Source organism: Sesamum indicum, linkage group LG3 (genome assembly GCF_000512975.1).
Source record: "Sesamum indicum cultivar Zhongzhi No. 13 linkage group LG3, S_indicum_v1.0, whole genome shotgun sequence".
Classification (NCBI taxonomy): domain Eukaryota; kingdom Viridiplantae; phylum Streptophyta; class Magnoliopsida; order Lamiales; family Pedaliaceae; genus Sesamum; species Sesamum indicum.
Genome location: NC_026147.1, coordinates 11907736 through 11925554, shown reverse-complemented (window position 1 = coordinate 11925554; position 17819 = coordinate 11907736). Strand labels below are relative to the sequence as shown.

At 32.1% G+C, this 17819-nt stretch overlaps 1 protein-coding gene and 1 non-coding gene across 2 annotated transcripts; one reads left to right on the top strand and one right to left on the bottom strand.

Moving 5' to 3' along the window:
* Positions 4820-4903, bottom strand: TRNAL-CAA. Its single transcript has one exon. It is a non-coding gene; the product is annotated as a tRNA-Leu (tRNA).
* LOC105158082 lies at positions 14046-15293 on the top strand. The gene has a single exon (XM_011074709.2). The coding sequence runs from the start codon at positions 14269-14271 to the stop codon at positions 15148-15150; it is 882 nt and encodes a 293-aa protein (XP_011073011.1). The 5' UTR covers positions 14046-14268; the 3' UTR covers positions 15151-15293.

Sequence of the window (17819 nt, the reverse complement as noted above, 5' to 3'; positions counted from 1 at the left end):
AGACTTCCCTCCCTGTGGCAACTGGATCCAAGCACCACCTCAGGATCAGACCTTGGTAGTTCCCAATATTCCTATTCCCACTACCGATTAATCAGTCTTACTAGGGGTGCTCACAGTGTGTTTTGATTTTTCGGACAAAATGCATAAAACCCTCATGTATTTTAAAAAGTATGCAAAAAAATATCCTTCTATTAAGAGAATAGGGTAAAAGGTCCTATGTGTTTTGTAAAACTTAGCTCAATTGCCCCATCTCCGTTAAATCCAACCAACAGTGTTAATTTTTAGAAAATAACCGTTATACCATTACTTAATATATATTATTTTTTATTTTAATGATCATTGGATCTTTTTGATCTAATATTGATCGTTAGATCTAATCAATTAATCTCAACCATTAGATTTTTAAAAAAAATAATAGGTCTAAATTCAACAAAGTATGTAACTTATATTATATATAAATAATATAAAATTTTAAAAATATATTATTATTATGTATAAAAAAAAACTAACTACCCGAACCCACCCCTTTGCCCCTCGCTGCCCCCCTATCTCATCGTGACAGCGCAGTTTATTAAAATCTTTGTATCTCCATAATTTTTTTTATCAAATTGAGTAAAGCTGAAATTTTCTTGAAGAAACGAGTCTGATGGTGGTTGTCTGAGATAGAGAATGGACCTGATGGAGACGAATCGACGGCAAACATGTTCGGCGGTCGTGGCTTGAACCCAGTCTCTCTGATTGACGAAAACTCAAATTGAAGATATGAAAATGTTCATCTTGAAGAGATGATTCGAATGGTACCATTGGCGTCAAAAACTCGTCCGAACGGCGCCGGAAACTTATTTCTGAGTTTCCGGCAAAAAAGAAACGAAATTGTTCAGTTTTATTTTTTTTTAATTTTTAATTAATTTTAATTATATTAATTAAAATATGTTTTAGTTAATTAAAAATATTTTAAATAATTATAATATTTAAATTTTTTAGCTCATTAAGAATAATTATAATAATAATTATTGTAATTAAATATATATTTTAATTAATTAAAAATAATTTTAAATTTAACAATTAACAATTATAAAATTATTTGAATTTAAATATTATTTAATTTAATATTTAGTATTGAATAAATTAAATATAATTTAACATTTCAACTTAAATTATAAAAAAAAAATACAAAAAAAAACAAAAATAAAGAAAGAGCATTTTAGTAAAAAAAAAAGGTAAAAAATAGTTAAAAAAATACCCTCACATGCACAAAGAGCGCGTGTAATGCACCTTTCGTTAATTACTAATGGAAGGGGTGTTTGTTGCTGAGTTTTATAAAACACAAGGGGGGCTTTTAGCCTATTCTCATAACATGAGATTTTTTTTTGCAGACTTTTTAAAACACAAGGGGGTTTTATGCATTTTGTCCTTGATTTTCCTAAAGCTATTTTAAAATTGAATTGTCATCAGCGGTTTCATAAAGCTATTGGTTTGGTTTCATGAAATTCTTTTAAATAACTATTTATTTTATCAAATTATTATATATATGTTTAAAAAATTAATTATATATTTAGCAGTTTAGTTCAAATTTTGGCAGTTTATTTAAGTTCTAATATAAAACCAAACCAATAGTGCGCTGTAGTTTTACTCTTTAGAATTGCAGTTTGAAAGATAAATTATAAAAAATAGTTTGATTTGGGCAATATTAATTTTTTTTATCACCCTTAGGTTTTACCTACTATCGTTGCTCTGCTCTTCTATGAACAACTCAATAGGTTCATTGATATTGATGTTAGCACAATCCTCCGAAATCTTCCTACTCCTATTACAAGCCCGAGAGCAGGTCAAATGCCTTTACTTATTGTTGTCAATTCCCTCTCCTGTTAGCAACTCAGTAGGCCCATTGGTACTGCAATTAGCTCAGCGTTTCGAGGATATCCTTCTTCTACGAGTTACAACGGGGCAGGGGCAAACACCACATATGATATATTTGACAAACAAGGAGGACTAGGACAGATGCCACACCTGGAGACACTCGATGCCCAAGGATGACATAACGGACCAGCTTCTGTTGTGCTCTAGCACGATGGACTTCACTCTGCTGATCCCACTAGTAAAGGAGGGACCAACAAGGTATCCCTCGAGGGTTGACCCTTATACAAGAGATATTGTATCTTCGTCAGTAGGTAAAGTGGAAGACTCCTCACTTGAAGCAAGGAATTCCCTTCAGCAAAAAGGTGATGGTTGAAGAACTCCTTGCTTATTTCAGAGCACCAACAGGTTTACCATTTTATAATGGTACAATCGATCCTACTAAACACATCCTTAAGTTTGAAAATGTTCCGCTACTATACAGGTATTTTGATGGTATAAAATGTCAAGTTTTTCTTACTACACTAATTGAATCTACCCTAGTAGTGGTTCGACTAGCTACCTCACCTCATTCAATACACTCCTATGCAGAATTTACTTCACTCTTTGTGCATCAGTTTGTGAGCAATAAAAAATACCAAAAAACGGCTATAAACCTCTTTGGAATAAAACAGAAGGAAAAGAAACCCTAAGGATATATATACAACGTTTCAATAAGATCGTCCTTGAGGTCCTAATTGCCCACCAGGAGGTACTAATTAGCGTTTTCACACAAGGACTAAGAGTCATAGCCTTTTTCGAGTCATTGGATAAAAAACCAGCGACTAGCTTTGATAACTTGTTGGCCTGAGCTGAAAAGTATGTGAATTTGGAGAAAACTCAATAAATGAAACAATAATGGAGTATGAACAAAAAAAGACATAAGACATGATGTTAGTATGCTTAAGAGACCCAGATCCAAGTCGAATGAGGGGGTCACACCATTTTTTTCCCAATCAAGGGCACTACACCTCCTTAAATGCAAGCCCCACGAAGGTGTTCAAGACCATTGAGGAAAAAGATTTGCTGAGATCGCCTAAGAAGGCCCGCGATGGACCTACCAAGCCTATGTCTAACTAGTTATGTCAATTCCATAATGAGTATGGTCATGATATCAATGATTGTTTCAAGTTGTTTAATGAAATAAAAAGATTAATTTGAGCAGGGCATTTGAAAGAATTTTATTCCTTGATCAGGAAAACTAGAAATTCTATGCTATGGTAGCACGGTTACCCTATGTTTTTATAACTATGTTTATGGTGGATGTATCCATATTTCTTTTATGATGGACTTCATTGTTATGTTATCCAAAAAATTCTATTTACTTACTATTATGATGACCTGAATATAAATTGCTTAGCTACTAATAGCTTACCACCTATGAACTTGCTCCTCATTGACGAATTTCGGCCTATGTCCTCACTTGTGGGCTCCAACCTATGTCCTTGCGGACGGGTTCCAGGCTATGCTCTGATTGATGGGCTCCAACATGTGCTTGTGCTAATGGGCTTCGGCCTATGGAGTTGCTAGCAAACTCCAACCTTCCCTATGGAATAATTGACCCACAACAGGTTTGGCCTTGCATTACTCCATAAGCAAGTCGTACACTGCACCGCTGAACAAACCAACTCATAAAAGCTCATGCAACATATCCCATCAAATCCACAAGCACAGAAAAAACAATTACTCCTAGCACAACTGGGTACATCAATGCAACACAACATGAATTTCTCGCAACAACACAACAAGATATACCTAGACAGCTCAAAATGATCTTCCCTATTGAATCAACAAGGGCAGAATATTCTCTTCTACTCCAGCAAGGTGACTAAATGGACAACAATGATTTTATATCACAAGCATTCCTAACATCTAAAAGAATCTTTAACAAATTTCACCTAACTCTATTGAAGTCAACTTGCCGAGTAGTAGGTAAACGGATTCCCAAATTCTCAGGTTGGCTAGGCAAGGCTCGTTCAGAAGATTATATCTTCCCCTAGATAAGTCCAAATCTCAATATGATTCTTTTGTTCGTAAGCTTACATATGCAATTTTCCGTGGTATACGATTTGCCCTAACGATTTCCCAAATCCTGCTCCGCAACTGCCTATAAATAAAAGCCATTTGTGTAGTCATTTAAGGAGCAAATATCACTCACTCTTACGAACTCTTTTTTCTCTCAATTTAAGCGAATTCTTGGCACCATTTTGGCACTCCACACTATCATTATCAGTTCATCTCAATATCTTATCATTCCACCTTCATTATTATGCCATTTTTCTTATATTTTTTCAAATTTTCATATTGTTTGTTCAGTAATTTCAATACTGATTTAAGCATTAAACTACTGACTTCTATTTTGTAGATTTGTCCTCCTTTAATCCTAGGATTTCATTGAAAATCCTTCAACATTTATGGTGCTATTGGACTCTGGTACACATCAATTATACTATATGTGGGTAGTGTATAAAATATGTATGATGTGTATATGTATAAATGAAAATATATTTTAAATTACTTGAGATTTGGACCCTTTTTTAACTATTGAAAATCAATTGCTATTATAAGAAGGGTATAACGGGCAACTCAGTAAAATTTTAACATTATTAATTATTTGGGAAAAATTTTCTTTTATACTTTGACTTGAGATTTCTTTTATTGTTTGTTGTGGATTTGCAATACTTTTTATTCTTTAAAAAGAGATAAATACAAATTAAATAAATTCAAAAAAATATTATAGTTAACACATAAATTATATGTTCCATAAACAAATAAAAAAAAATGGTATTGAATGAACAAAATGGGAGCAAAATGAGCGATTGCAAAACAAATTAAGTATACTATAAAAATATAATTTTTTTTAATCAAATTGTTGCATCTCATAAAAGTGAATTTGGAGTGAAGAAAGAAAAAAAGTGTCCACTGTCAGAAGTGGGATTTGAACCCACGCCCTCTTACGAAGACCAGAACTTGAGTCTGGCGCCTTAGACCACTCGGCCATCCTGACTGATGGAAACGTTAGTTTTAATGACCCATATATAACTCCATAAAATTTAACTGAATTTCCGTTTATGATGTTATTGACTTTTGATATCATTGCTTTTAATTAATCAGGAGAATCTGAAACCATTTGTTATTCCCTAAAAACCTTAGTTTTGTCAATTTTTTGTTTTTTCTCAACTTAAAATAAAGATGGGAAAAATATTTCAGTTATCTTCAATTCCAATAAATGAGACCTAGCTCAGTTGGCAAAATTGAGGCCCCATGATTTTAAAAGTTATGGGTTCAAATTTTTGCGTGGGATGTTGTGTTACTGAATAGTAGAAGTTGGTTATATTTCGTTTATTTGATATTATTAACTAGAGTATGATTTGTAATGATTGATATCCGACATGAATGATTGTAATCAATTTATTTCAATTATAATAGTTTATTGTTCTTACTTAAAGAAAAAATAAACTACAAGTAAATAGGGATATCAACGTGTTACGTGATGAATAAATTTCTTAAACGCCAACTTCATTCGATTTAATGTTTAATTGAATATTTGACAAATTTAATTATTTATTTATAATTGGTTAAATATCTCATCTGAATTAAGGATGATATAGCCGATTAATTAAATATAATTGATTTGTCCAACTTAATATTTATTAACCACATATTTGACTATATGTAGAGGTGGTTAATTAATTCCAAGAAAGGTAAGGTATTGATGAAAAATTCATAGAAATACTAAAAAATTTATGTTTGAAAAATACTTTAGAAAGTGATATTTGAAAAGTATTATATTTATTAAAATAAAATATAAGATTTTTGAAATAACTTAATTTAGATATGTTATCAAGAACAACAACTTTAAGAATATGAGGGATTTAACAAAATAAATTGGGAAGATTATGTTGTCAAGTTATTTAGAAGGAAATGAAACGAAAATTTGAATTTTAATAGAAATAAAATATGAAAAGATAGCGGCAAAAGCATGAGTACTATTTAATATTTTATTTAAAAATTACGTCATTCTCGATATATTTATTATACGCATTATAACTTATAATAAGTCATGGGAATACGGTAAAGGATTGAAGAACTTTCTATGTACTAATTAAATCACTGTAAGATCAAGACAATTAAATGACTAGTTTTATCTATATATGTTCCTTTTTCTCTTGATATTAGTCTTATGTAAGTAGCAAAATCTATGTATGCACCATTCTACCTCTATATGACTTTTATGTTGAAGTTTTAAACGAATTATTACGTATGGTATGAGTAATTTGATGCTTTACCTACCTGGTAAATTCTAGTCTGGACCTTTCAGCCAAACGTGAATTAATTATATGGTAAGTGAAATATACTTGTCGTGTGATTGGTGTACAATTAAAAAAAATGTCCAATCACATAGTAAATGTATCACACTTGCTCTATGATTAGTTTGGTTCGATCAAACTTGATCCGAACTAGAATTTTTTCCTACCTTGAATGGTTGTATAGTGGAACAATGACTGCACAGAGTGTCAATTATAGGTACCATAAGCAAGGTCCAATAAGCGGTTAGGGAAAGCCATATACAGTTAGAAAAGCTGCACGTGTCAGCTAAATAATAAAATAATTGGTTTGTGATTTGAATTTATCTAGACGAAGATATGAACTTTTGACCGCGTTTTGCCGAGTGATACAAACCTAAATTTAGCTAAATAATGAGCCTAAAAAGTTCCACAGAAATCCGTGATAGAACTACATAAATTAATTATTAAAATAAATTTGTGGAAGGGATCAATTAGTTAAGTGTTAAATTAATTGATTCATGTGTCAGTTTATTTTAATAATTAAAACAGAAGTGATTCATGAAAATTAAATAATTTAATTGGGACCAATATCCATGGCAAAAATTGGGACTGAATTAGTGACGGAACGTTCCTCCCTGATAGAAACAACGTCATTTCACAAGTTGCATTTTGAATTGGAGACGGATTAGAGACATTTGGATGCCTTAGCTTGGCTGTTTCAAATTCTATCACAAATTCTGTAACAAATTACTCGCAACTAATAGACTTGTTATTCCGATGTATGTCGAACTTCAATGCAATTAGATTAGTGTCAGTTTGATTATATCTAATAATCGGATTTTTTAATCAGATGTTGAGATCGAATATTTGGAATATGATAGATGATAATCCACACAATTATATAAGTATAAACTTTCAAGTAGCTTATATGTTGCATTTGAATGCTAATAAATATCTGTATAGTGCTATATACAATTACAACAACAACAATGAAGAGATGCTTTATCAATTATTTGGGGAAGTATTATAATTAGGGTAAAGTAAAATCACCTTTATTGAGATTTGAGATAATTATAAATATTTCCTCGTTGTTTGAAAAATTACAAATACCTTTTTAATTTTAACGTCCGTCCAACAACGAGCTCATTCCGTAAGGTTTCCATCCAATTTTTGTAGTGAACTAGCCAAAATCCTCTTTTGGATTATAAATTATAATTTTACATATATTTTATAAATTCTTAAAATATTTTTATGAACTAATATTCCCTATAGATTATTTATTTTGCCCACCCTTAATTTTTTTATATTTTCTAAACTAAATTTTTTATTTTTTAAAAAAATAAGAGTAAAATAGTAATGTCCACTTCACTGTTTAGGGAATAGATAATTATTTTTCATTTGCAGGGGATATGTATAATTTTTCAAATAACAAAGGGATATATGTAATTATGTCAAACCTCAAGGGATATAGTAGTTGTAATTTACCCTTATAGTTATTTGGTAATTAGATAATATTTTCCAATATATTTGTACTACTCGTACAATTATTGTACAAATGTAACTATATTTATAATCATTATTGATCAAAGATTACATAATACCACTAAAAGCATGGCCATTTCAATGGTTGCAAAAGCGTTCTAAACTGTATTATAATATTTTATCTTTCTAATTTCAGCACGATAATAGGAACACAACTTATAACAAAATAATTAGAACGATTATAGTAACGGACCTGCCATTCCAAAACTGAAGGATAGAATATAAAAGGAATGATGTCAGCAGTGTAATTCCATTTCTTGATAATTCCAATAAACATTCCTACTAAAAGCTGGCTTTGGAACGGTCATTCTATCCGCCCCAAATTTTATTCTTTTTTTGGATTGATGTAATCAACTTATAACGAAATAAATTCAATCACATAATTATCTGCATGTGTCAACAATCAACTTGAGCAAACAAACGTCTTACCATCTTATGTCCATTCCTAAATCTATAATGAAATTAAAGTGAAAATTGGAACTTTAGATTGGTATTTATTCATCCTGTACAAATTAATTTTTATAATTTAATTCTATAACTTTATTATTATAGCAATTTTAGTTCTTTTTCGTTATATTGTAATTTACTTACAATTTTAGTCATATAAATAAATTCATACAAGACCAAAATTGCCAACTCTTCCAGGTTATACGATTAAAAATGCCAATACCCTCTAAGTTACAGGACTAAATTGCAATTTAATTACGTCATGTGCAAGTCACATACGATATCCTAGCCAAAATGATGAAAATTGCCCACTTTTAAAGTTACAGTATTAAATTACAAAAATCAATTCATGCGAAATTAAAAATATCATCCCTATCAATTACAGGACTAAAATTGTATATATATATATATATTTTGAAGAAATGAAATTGTGCATCCAAATCATACAAGTATAATTTTTGAGTGAAAAAAGCATGTTCAAGTGCGGCCAAGGTTTGGCATCTTAGGCATGTAAGTAGCACAGAATAACACGTCCAAAAGTTGGTAGTTCTGTCCCCATAAAAGCATGCAGCACTCCTTCCGCCAGTTTCTTTAGACGTACGCCTTCTCATGGAAAAAATAAGTCCAACCTTTTAATTGCCCACTTCAACACGTGGCAAAAGCCCACATCCTTCGTTCCCTATCCAAACCAAAGATCAAATTATTAAGAAGATTGAGACAACAATCTTGATTGCTGTCAATAGGTGACATGTTATTCCAACTAGACTCATATTCACTAAATACGTATAGTTGTTATTATATACGTTATTTAGACGGTACTTGTAAAATATTTGTTGAATCTTATTTTTAGGGTTAAATGCAATTTATTTCCTTGTAATATGTGAAATAGCAAATATTCTCATGTAAAAAAAGAATTAGTAAATTATCCTCATGTGTTGCAAAAAATAAAGCAAATTACCACCCATCAATGGTTTAACTAGGAGGGTGATTGCTCCATTTTCAACACAGAGGGGGTAATTAATTTATTATTTTATTTTTCACAGGATTTTTTTTTTGTTCATTTCTCATATCACATTAGGATAAATTGCATTTTCTTCCTTATCCTTGTTATACTGCAAATAATTGGGTCAGATTTGGATCTATATCCATTACATTTTGTGTTACTTTTTTATAATAAGTTTGAGAAAATAAAATTTCTCAAGAATTAATTTTACATCAATAATCAAATGATAAAGTTTTGTAAAACTAGAATTTATTAATAATATTTTATGAACTTGTGATCGATAAAATAAATTAAAAACTTTTTAGTTTCTTGGCATGTGTAAATTAAATATTGTTGAAATATATATATATAATGATCTTAATTTTTTTTAAATAGTACACCGTTATTAATTAATTACATAATCGGCATATATTTGATATAGGAACAAAAATTGAAGAAAAAAAAAACAGATAAGTGTGAAAAACACATTTTAATGTTAGAATACAATTTTTAATCCATTTAAAAATACATTCAACTTTCATTTCGTAAGATTTTTAGAATGCAAATTCAAGTAATTTTATCAGTTCCACATATTATTGAGCTTCACTCATTTAAATTTCTTACGTATTTGTTCACTTTTTAAAGTCTAACTTAATTTAGAGTTGTCACTATGAATATAATACTAAAAAGCTCTGGTAAAGTTTTTTAAAACATCATCAAATACGTAAAAAAAATAAATAAAGATTAATAATACATGTGTAGCCAATTTGAGAATTTTAAATGACAAGTAAAACTGGTAGATTGATTTATTAAAAAATTATAAATTCAATGATTTAAAGTAACGTACAGATGAATATGAAGTTTAGAGAGTATTAAATTTTACTCATCCTATGATATTTTACAGTCCATATCCAAAATATTTATTTCAACAAGTATCATCAGTTCGAGTTTAGATCTAATATAAATATATTGCGTCCGAATTTGAGTGTTAGCTATTATAATACACGTGGGCCTGGTATTGCCCGCCCATTGATAAATAGATTTAATTCTGACCTATGTCACTGTGTAACAAAAAAATAATATTTAGTGATAATTATAAAATTATAACTAAAAGTATCATACTAAATGATATTTCTTATCTCATCACAATAATTACTAGTAACACCATGAAACCTATTATTATAGCAAAATAAAATTTTGTAACCAAACAACAAAAGAATTAAAAAAGAAAATGAGACCATATCTATTAATTAGTTGGAGTGAAGTGTTGAAACATGATTGGATTGGATGCATGAGTTTTAAATAATGGGGGAAGAGACAGGTCCTTATCTAAATTTGGGAAGCAAGAGAGAGTGACAATATCAAGAACAGAGGTCTTACTTTTCTGCTGTAGTTATCCCATCTTCTTCCCCTTCTTAATCTAACATCATTGATTAAATAAAATGTAATGAATTAATGTGTGGTGTACAGATGCTTATGGGTGGTATGTCCGAATTCATTTGAAATTTATGTTCGGATAAACTTTTACATTTAGTTAATTAAACTTTGGGAACGTAAAGATTTTTATATAAGTTTCATTGTATTTTTAGTTATGTCATTATTATTATTTTTTTAATATTTTGGTCCTATAAGAGTTGGAAATAGTCCTCCACCTTTCTAAACTTTGCGATTTTTTGAAAAATTTGGTTGGAATCTCAAAGTTGGTTGGAAAGTTTCATCAATTCAGGCGGCTGTGAAATGCTGGTAAAATTTTATCCTAAAATTGAGAAATTAAGAAAGGTGAAGGGCTATTTTGCAAACCTCATAAATTATAGGATTCAAGTGTCAAATAATTATAATTATAAGACTAAAAATCAATTAAAAACCTATATATATATATATATATATATATATATATACCTGAAGGAAGCGGATCGGCCCAAAAAGTGTGGAAGTGTACTCTTGATCTGTTTTGAACGTTTGGTGTATAAAATAACAAATACATGCCAAGAATTGAAAGAAAATCGAGGGATTATAGAAAATAAACTGAAACCTCACCATTGTTGTTTCTTCGTTCTGCTTCTTGTGTTGACTCCTCTACAACCGGATTCGTTGACCACAAGATTTTTGTGTTGAGATTCTCCAAAGGTGTCCACTCCAATTATTGAGGATCACTTCCTTCTTGTTCTAGCAAGACAAGAAGCAAAACTTTAGAGAGTTGATAAGTGTTTTAACCTAGTCTCAACACACTAGGACTCACTTAGCTTATCCATACTCTCCTACCTCTTAACTAACTAAACCCTAGCCGATTTTTGGCTTTACAAAGCTGATAAATTCTGTCATACACCTTCCCACAAGAGAAGTCAATTCTCTTTGATCTAGACAATGACAACGTTTGACTGCAATAGTGTGAAAAATTGCAATTTATGTCCTACAACTTACACTGTTGTGATTTTAATCTCATTGTTTTACCCCTCACCACATTCAATCCCATAAGTGTAGAAAAAAATTGCAATTTACATCCCACTCATATTTTCCATTAGATTCTTGACGAAAGGATGAACGTGCTCCGTTAACTTAACTAACGTTTGACTGCAATATTATGAAATTACAATTTACGTCCCATAACTTACACCATTTGTGATTTTGGTTCCATTACACTGTAAGTTGTGGGACGTAAATAGCTATTTTCCAAACTATTGCAGTCAAACGTTGGTTAAGTTAACACGCGTTCCTTCCATCAAGAATCTAATGAAAAATGAGCGGGACATAAATTACAATTTTTTTGACACTTATGGAATTAATGTGGTGAAGGGTAAAATAGTGGAATCAAAATCGCAAACGGTGTAAGCTATGGAACATAAATTATAATTTTTACGATCTCTTTACTTGTATGACTTAGGTGTCTCGTATTTCTCAAAAAAGTGATTTGATTGATGGGATTTGGCATGAGATCGATCATATTAATGAGATTGATATTCAAATATTTCTTTTTAGAATGTATTGATTTAACTCCATAAGCGGGACCAAGTATGTTGCCGCAAGAAGTCCATATTTCTTCTGGAGAATCTCCTAATTGTTTCAAAGCAACTAGAAAGAGATTCTTTAACTAGAAAAAATTTGGTGCAGATGTAGGATACCTATCCAAAAGTTTTCGCAAATCAATCATATATGATGGAATCATCAAAGATTTAACCTTTTCGAACTGTGTCTGGAATTTTTGGTGCAATCCCTCGGGAATTAAGATAATTAAATTTTACTAAAATGATTTCATTAGCTCCCAAGGTGTTGTAAAATAAATGAGATTTGCGACATCTTTTAGTATATTAGATATTTTGATAAGTTTGAGCTAAAAGCGACAACCCTATTATGCATGTAGAACTGAAAATAATATTTCCCTTATAAGATGACGACAAATTAACATTAATAGGATAAGTAGATATAATAAAATTTAAAATCTCCAAGGATCAATATATATGATGATGCCACCACTACGTTTTTTGTATTGGTTTAAGGCATACCCTTCTATCAAATTGGTATTAAATTGGCTGGCTCACGAGCAGGTAAATAAGAAAATTATTTTTCAATTAAATTAATAGACCCAGGGCAAGCCCATCATCAGCCCGCCACATCATCAAACTACTAAGCGGACACATCATTCATATTGCTACACTTCACTTTAAAATATCTATAGCAAACTCCCAGCGGTTTGGTGGCAAGCTTACTGATGACCAGTAGCTGACCGACACCCCAAATATTCGGACAAACTGGGCAAGATTCAGTCAAACTATCATAACTTTTTCAAGATAAGTACAAATTGTAAGATTGTTTTTCTGTTATTTAGCTAACTTGTACAGCTATCCAGTGGCATCGAATTCACCTTAACTACTCTCTGAATTCTGCTCTACAAAGGTCCATATATAGAAGTTCTACGCAATCACTTGGTAACATCTATTCACACACTCAAACTCTTATCTTTCTCTTGATTTTGCAGCTACTTTTGGCTCACATTTTGTACTCCACACGAATTATATCACTCTTATCATCGTACTTTAACATTATCCTCATATCATTTTAAGTTTTTCCTTCATTTCTTTCAGTCAAATTTTATTAACTTAAGAATCAGAATGCTAATTTTTGTTTTGTAGATTGGTCTCCCATTAATTTTAAATTTTTTTCTGAAGATTCTTCAATTCTTGTAGTGAAATTGAAATTCGCTTACGCATGAATATATTTGAAAGAAAATATTTGAAGGAGATTTATGTAATTTTTCAACTTTGATGTTGATATTCTCAAATTTTGTCAATGAAACTAATGATTAGATATAGTAAATGACAATAAAAGCTAAAAAAGTTGATGTGGTTTTCTTTTAAAAAAAAATTAAAACTGTCTATCTATAAGAAAATTCTAATTTAGATTAAATTTAATCAAATTAAAATCTATTATGTAGCAGGTATAATATACTTCTCATATAAAATATACAAAAAAAATAATTCATCACATAATATTTATAAAACATTTGCAAGCTATAAAATTAAATTTATTTCAATCGGACCTAATTTAAATAAAAAAAAAAAGATTCTATATTTAAATCAATATTCAACAAAAAATTGTTGCAATTATCCAAACAATTAAGATGGCCATGAATATATGGCAATATAGGTGACGACGGCTATCCTTTTCCAGGAAATTATCACAAACAATCACACCCAATGTCATCTACTGTTCTCTACTTTGCCTTTGAAGCCAAACAAGACTCTGAAAGTTTCTAACTCCCACATCATCCACCCACCCACGTGGCGCAGTCCCACATGAACCCGCTCACACTTCAAATCTCATTCGAACACGCACACCTCATTCTGGAAGTTCCACCGCCGTATATGAGGTCCCGACCGTAGACCCCTACGCGCCACTCACCCCCTTCTCATTGGCAGCTCCCCCTACCTCCTCTCATTGGCTACCTCCACCTCCAACCACCTCTCTCACACGCGTTAACATTGAAACACACTCTTCGCTCGTGCCAGCACCTCCTGCCCATGCTGTATAAATCAACCTCCACTGGTTATCCAGTTCTTGGGTGTGAGTTGTTTTCTCATTTTTGGATGGTTGCAGAGTTAGTCAGAGAACATACTAATGGACCGAAGGGCAGGAGGAGGGTGCTGTATAGCAAGATACGCTGGTGGCGGGTACGATGTGTCTAAGGTGGACAGGATAATGCAGAGATTTCGTCCCATAGCTCCGAAACCAGCCGCAGGTGGTGGCTCTCTTTCCGCCGACTCCTCCACGTCGGAAAGAGGCGTCCCCTCTGTCAGAACTGGGCGTGGGAAAAGAAGGTGTGGTGCTACGGGTAGTAATGTGAAGAGGGGTCGTAGCAGAAGGAAAAATACTTCACCGAGGAAAAGTCGCTCCGGCGGATCGGTTTCTGATGGAGATGAGATTGGTAAAACGCTTCCGTTACTTCCGGAGAACCCTGACTTGAATCCGAAGAGACAGTCGAAAGAGGGTTTTCCTCTGTGGCTGAGCTTTGGAGATGATGGTCACGTGGGTTCGGGGGTGGGTCACGTGAGGTTGCAGGCTCCGACGGTGGCGATGGGCCGGCGGGTGGTGGTGGACTCTTGGGTTATGGTGGAATCCGTGACGGAGACGTGGGTGGCGGATTGTTACGGGTGGTACAGCCTAGGGCGTACAGACGAGGAGAAGGTGATGAGTTTGCATGCCGACGCGTGTCCAGGGTTTGTAGCGGACGGCCAGAACAGGGTGAGGTGGATAAACTCTGCGTACAAGAGGATGGTGGGGGCGGGAGAGGAGGAGGAAGTGGTGGCGCAGGTGGTGGAGGAGGAGGAGAAGGTGGCGGAGCTGCCGATGGGTTGCGCGGGTTTCACGTGCCGGGTGAGGGTGGTCACGTGCGGGAAGGAGAAGAACTCGCAAACGGTGCCGTGCGATGTGTGGAGAATGGGGCGTGGAGGGTTTGCATGGAGGCTTGATACAACGGCTGCCCTCTCTTTGGGTCGTTAGATTAATTAATTATGGATGAGGATTACGCTTTAATTAATTTATCTATGGTTGTTGTTTTTTGGTTGGATTAAGCTTTCATTTATTAACTCTAATCCCTTATGAAATTCAATATCCTCCATATTATTTTATTTTGCTATTTTTTATTTTAGTTTCATCACTTCTATTTTAATTTTTTTGACGAAATTGAGCTCCATAATTAAGAGATTATAAATTTGAGCTGAATCAATATATGTAATTATTTACTTTAATAATAGTTATTAGTTTATTATTTAGTTATAGTGATACATATTGATGATATAATTAAAATTAATGTATATTAATTGGTAATAAAAATTTATGATGGAATTATAACTCATTTATTAAAAAAATCTTGATACTTAGGGTGGTGGAAAGTAATTTAGTTTAGGTCCAAATAATAGCAATAACAGTTCTTTTTTGATTTGGTTGCAATAATATAAGTTTTACCCTTTATGGATTAATTCCGATATATATATATAATATATATATTTACTATGGAATAGCAGTGTGGGATGCGCCACTTAAAATGCACAAGAGGTTTTGCATTAAAAGGATTTCTCATTGTTTGTTTGGACAAAAAAAAATGTTAAAATAGGTGATCACAAGTCAATTAAATTGGTTGTTTTGAAAATTATTCCTAAATCTATGTTAAAGTAATATTATTCAAATGAATAGAGTAAGTATTCGTCATTGGCACAAGTGTTTTGTTGTGCTTACTATTTATATTGAATGACATTTCAATGTCATAATAAATTCCCATAAATTGAAAGGTTAAACCAATAGAGTTGGGTTGCTCATAGGTTAACAGTTATGAAAGCAATTTTTCATGATTTGTTTCAAAGTTTCAAGTTAAGGATCTCGAGACAGGGTATCGAGAATCTTATAAAAACTGTCACTAAGTACTGCATGAATATGGTTGAAAGACTGAGTTGAAGAAAATGGTGCATTAGATATCATAACATTTACATAGTACTGAAACAAAAACCTTAAAAAAAATATCATTTCGACCCATATAGGACTGGACAATGGTAAGCACACGGGCTTAAGAGCACAGTAAAATGTCTGCCTTCTTCTTCTTGTACATGCTGATCAAGGAGGCCCCTATGATAAACGATGCTGGCTTCTGCAATATTGACTACCCGATTGACCATGTTTTTGGTCGACTTCTCCTTCAAGTGGGATAAGTCCCAAAAGCACAATTAGGCAACCGCAATGTGGTGAACAAAAGACATATCCATATATCCTCGTCGATGAAAAGCAACACTCAAGAAAACTTGATTTAAATAGGTGAGACAAACCATAATTAGCCTTTCCGTGTAAAACACATTTGATTTCTTTACGAGAATTATTAATATTAAATAATTTTTCTCTAAAAGAATTTAAATTTTTAAACAATTTTACCGTCTAACACTGTATCAAAGTCAAGCTCAAGAAATATTAGGTTCGAAACCCAGTCATTCATTTATAAAATAAAAATGCTTTGCAAGCAAGATTTGCATGTGAAGGGACGTATTAAAAGAATTAATATTAAAAACATTCTCTTCTCTAACAATTAGAGGTTTTAAACGAGGTGGTCTTTTAATTAACATATACTATATTACAAGGAATTTAACATAGAATTTGCAGCTCGTGGATGGTTCGTCGTTGTGTTCCTTGTTCCTTGGATTGTTCGTACTATTTTGTCTCTGAGAAAAACCAATTTTGTTTGAAATGGTTATGCATCATTAACCTTAATTATGTACTCATGATCTTTGCAATAAAGCCATCTAGCTAGAATTCTACTGTTTTTTGCCATCAACATTAATTGTTCAATACAATGGCAAAATTAAGCAGAGATATATATTTTCAAAATATGCATAAAATTAATTATGATTCTTCATGCTTAAGATCTGATGACTAGAATTTAGGGTGCCTTCAGGTATGATATCATCGAGAAATTAAGAAAGAAAAATTAACAATGGTACAACAAAATATTGAATAATAATTAAATATTAATTTAAATAAAATTAATACGGGCAATGCTTTCTCATTTTTATTATTCAAAATACATTAGTTTTTTGTGCAACCCTATAAAAAATCTTAAGTAGAAGTTTTGCAAGTTTAATAGCTGGCTTGACTTGATGGAGAGAAAGGAGAGCCTGTTACGTACTATCGGACATGAATTGTACTTGCAATTTTGTAAAGGACAGAAGGTATTTGTATAATTAGGCCTAACGCCACGTGGTGTCGTAATAGTTTTACCAGTGGCTTATCAAAGGTTGTGCACCGTTGTGTACATGATAATATTCTTCGTGTGTTTTTTTTCTCTATGAGCTTGTTTTAAAATAAAAAAACTCACCAAAAAAGTCCTACATTACTCTCATTACAACTGAAAAGAGAACCCGATCAGAAGTCGTGGGAGTATATAATGAGGAAGATAGCAAGCCTTATTATTTTGAGTCAAGAAACGAGAGAGAGAGAGAAGAAAACTTTACAAGGCATATGATCCCAAACCATAAATATAAACATACAAGAGTCATGGGCTCCGTGATCATCCATCCATACATTACATAATATAAATCCCATGTAATAGTATAATCCATTATATCCAGTATCATAAAATTAATTATCTGAAGAAAACACAAGCTCGAAAAATTTGCAATCAAAAGGAT

Bases quoted from the DNA above. Each gene is read 5' to 3' on its own strand.
- LOC105158082 (XM_011074709.2), top strand. From the start codon at position 14,269: ATGGACCGAAGGGCAGGAGGAGGGTGCTGTATAGCAAGATACGCTGGT.